The sequence below is a fragment of the Lampris incognitus genome, chromosome 13, assembly GCF_029633865.1.
Source record: "Lampris incognitus isolate fLamInc1 chromosome 13, fLamInc1.hap2, whole genome shotgun sequence".
NCBI classification, from domain to species: domain Eukaryota; kingdom Metazoa; phylum Chordata; class Actinopteri; order Lampriformes; family Lampridae; genus Lampris; species Lampris incognitus.
In genome coordinates, this window is record NC_079223.1 from 44,168,325 (window position 1) to 44,172,196 (window position 3,872).

A 3,872-nucleotide genomic window follows, 5' to 3' on the forward strand; every position below is an offset into this window, starting at 1 on the left:
AGATTACAGAGTATAGATTATGACGAATTGATGACTTAATTGATTATGGCTAATGACTATTGCAAACTGTTCTCTTCTCTAACATGTCTTTTCTCTCTCTCTCTGAATGATGTCTTCTCCTTTCTCTTTTTCTGTGTTTGAATGGTGTCATGTGAGTCTCTCTTGCATGCATGTGCAGTCGGTTCTCCTCCCAGGTCTCTGTGGTGATGGTGGTCGCCATTTGGATGCTGCCTGCCCTTCCACTCCTCACATAAGTTTTTTCTTTTATTACATGATGATGCTGGTCGCGTGGCTTGGGTCCTGGACTGCTCCGTTGACATGTGGACACTGCTTGGCATCCTGTGCATCACGTTCTTCATACATTTTATGTTCATTATAATTCTGTTATCCTCTTTCAATGTTGTATTATGTAAATTGCGTGAACACAACATCCATTGCACGCTGTCCGTCTTGGGAGAGAGATCCCTCCTCTGTTGCTCTCCCTGAGGTTTCTTCCTATTTTTTCTCCCTGTTAAAGGGGTTGTTTTTTTAGGGAGTTGTTCCTTATCCGATGAGAGGGTCTAAGGACAGGATGTTGTGTTGCTGTTAAGCCCACTGAGGCAAATTTGTTATTTGTGATATTGGGCTATACAAATAAAATTGATTTGATTGACTGATCAGTATATGCTGGTTTATGGTAAAAATCAACAATCAAATGTCGGCCATCACCAATTGCAATTTCACAGTCTAAGAAGGCTAACCTGTTGTTTTTCACATCCTCCCTGATTAACTTGGTGTGGTTATCCACAGAGTTAATGTGGTTGATGAAATGTGGCACATCCTGAGATTTAACTTTAACCCATGTGTCATCCATAAACCTGAACCAATGGCTATGTGGTGTTCCTGGATAGGACATCAGAGCCGTCCTTTCCATTTAATCCATGTACAAGTTGGCCACTAAGGTGAGACCATAGCACACCCATGCCTGTACCTATAGTACTGCCCCCTGTATGTGAAGTACATGGACTAAAGACAGCTTCAGGAGCAAACACACGTGGTCAGTGTTAAAGGTGGTCCTATTGCTAAGGGTGGGGTCATTTTATAATTTCATATGGACTAACAATAACCAACAGGAACACACGTGAAGAGAGACTTAGCATCATAAGAGAGCATTGTTTCATCCCTGTCAATAATGATGTCTCTCACTTTAGCCACAAAATCCATCGTGTTCTGAATGTGATCTTCATTACTGCCTGCCAACGAGTTAAGAGTAGAAGCAATAAACTTAAGAGATTTTATAGGTCACGGAGTTAATCATACAAACAATTGGCCGTAATGATAAACCCTGTTTATGTATCTTAGGTAAACGATACAGATTAGGTGTAGCTTCCTCTGGGTATAATCTGTGGAAAAAATTCTGTCAATAGGGGGAAGCTACACCTAGTCTAGGTTTACCTAAGATATATAAACAGGATGTGCCACTATGGCCAAACTTGAATAGGTATCCTGAATCAAATTTAACCTACCCTTGTAGATGCAAATAACAGCATTTATTTTGTTTTCCCTCTATCCAGACTTTGTACAGTTATCTGATCAGCAGCATCGTGAGCAGGAGAAGAGCCCCAGTCTAGCCAAGGAAGAACAACAGGAACTCTGGATCACTCCACATGAAGACCAACTTACATTGCAGGAGGTAGCTGATACCTCTGAGTCTATATTTACCCCTCTTTGTGATGGAAATGACGATGATACAGATCATCCTCTGCCCTTGCAACTCTACCAAACCCAGAAAGAGGAAAACACAAATCCCCCAGCTGTCACCTCATTTGAACTGATACAACTGGATGCCAAAGAAGACAACTTTTTAATATCAGAACCAACAAGTGATCACCATACCCCCTCTAACTGCTGTCATGTCACTGATAGTGAAGCTGACCCTAATTGCAGTCGCCAGAACTGTGAGGAAGCAGGTTCAACTCGTAAAGCAAAGCTGAAACCTAAAAAAAAACCGTACGAGTGCAAGATTTGTGGGAAAGTGCTTTATAATTTTGAAATTTTCAAAATTCACTTGACATTTCACACAGGGGAAAAGCCTTTCAAATGTACCACTTGTGGGAGAGATTTTACCTGGAAGTATAACATGGAGAGGCATACAAAGACACATGTAGGGGAAAAGCCATTCAGATGCACCATGTGCGGGAAAATGTTTACCTATGAGTCAAGTTTTCAAAGGCACATAAGGACTCATACAGCAGAGGAGCCATTCAGATGCACCACTTGCGGGAAAATGTTTCCCCACAAGTCAAGTTTTCAAAGGCACATAAGGACTCATACATGGCTGAACTCATTCAGATGCACCACGTGCGGAAAAGTGTTTACCCAGAAGTCATATTTGCGAATGCATGTGAGGATTCATACAGGGGAGAAACCATTCAGATGCACCACATGCGGGAAAATGTTTACCCAGAAGTCGAGCTTACAAATGCACGCAAGGACTCATACAGGGGAGAAGCCATTCAGATGCACCACGTGCGGGAAAATGTTTACCTACAAGACAAATTTACAAATGCACGCAAGGACTCATACAGGGGAGAAGCCATTCAGATGCACCACGTGTGGGAAAATGTTTACCCTCAAGTCAAATTCACAAAGGCATTTAAGGACTCATACTGGGGAGAAGCCATTCAGATGCACCACTTGTGGGAAAACGTTTACCCAGAACTCATATTTGCAAATGCACATAAGGACTCATACAGGAGAGAAGCCATTCAGATGCAGCACGTGTGGAAAAATGTTTACCCAGAATTCAAGTTTACAAAGGCATGTAAGGACTCATACAGGGGAGAAGCCATTCAGATGCATCAGGTGCGAGAAAATGTTTTCCCACAAGTCATATTTGCAAATGCACATGAGGACTCATACAGGGGAGAAGCCATTCAGATGCACCACGTGCGGGAAAATGTTTACCCAGAAGTCAAATTTACAAATGCATGTAAGGACTCATACAGGGGAGCAGCCATTCAGATGTACCACGTGCGGAAAAATGTTTACCCATAAGTCAAAATTGCAAATTCACCTAAGGACTCATACAGGGGAGAAGCCATTCAGATGCAGCACGTGCGGGAAAATGTTTACACTGAAGTCAAATTTTCAAATGCATGCAATGATTCATACAGGGGAGAAGCCATTCAGATGCACCGTGTGCAAGAAAATGTTTACTCGGAAGGCAAATTTACAAAGGCACGTAAGGATTCATACAGGGGAGAAGCCATTCAGGTGCAACTGTGGAAATGGGTTCACCTCAAAATGGCGTCTGAAACAGCATGTCATGATCCACACAGGTGAGAGGACTCACATGTTTCTGCAAAAAGAAGTTAACTGACTATTGATTATTCACGATCATGTTTTTTTCGCAACATATGTCAGGGGTTTAAATTGAACGATTATAAGCATGCAACTCCACAAAGAAGACATGGTGCCCTTTATGATAATTTTGTCAATATGGTTCAAAACGACTCTGCAATAATACGATCAACGCTTTTATAGTGAAGGGATTTTTTTTTTTTACCAACAAACGGACTGTAGCCATGCCTCACAGCTCCATTTCACTGGAGTTATGGTGATACAGACTTATACAGTGTGTGACACCATAGTGTCAGATTGTTGATACTTTTGATTTTAAGGAGAAAGAACCGTAGTAATCAAGCAAAAAGTGTATTCACATTGCATTATGACCATATAATCACACATGCTATGATCAGAGGGCACTAATAAAGAAATGCTACAGGATTCAGGATTTTGGTATTAGGTAGAACCATGGTAAGTCAGCAGAAAGTGCAATCACGTTATTTGATCATTTAATTATGTATAGTCTAACATGCCATGTTTTGTTA

General features: G+C 41.4%; 1 protein-coding gene across 1 annotated transcript; it reads left to right on the plus strand.

Annotated features, from left to right (window-relative positions):
• Nucleotides 1-1,513: 1,513 nt before the first annotated feature.
• Nucleotides 1,514-3,361, plus strand: LOC130122546 (oocyte zinc finger protein XlCOF6-like). Its single transcript, XM_056291478.1, has one exon. It carries the CDS (start codon nucleotides 1,514-1,516, stop codon nucleotides 3,359-3,361), a length of 1,848 nt encoding a protein of 615 aa, XP_056147453.1.
• The last annotated feature ends 511 nt before the right edge of the window (nucleotides 3,362-3,872 follow it).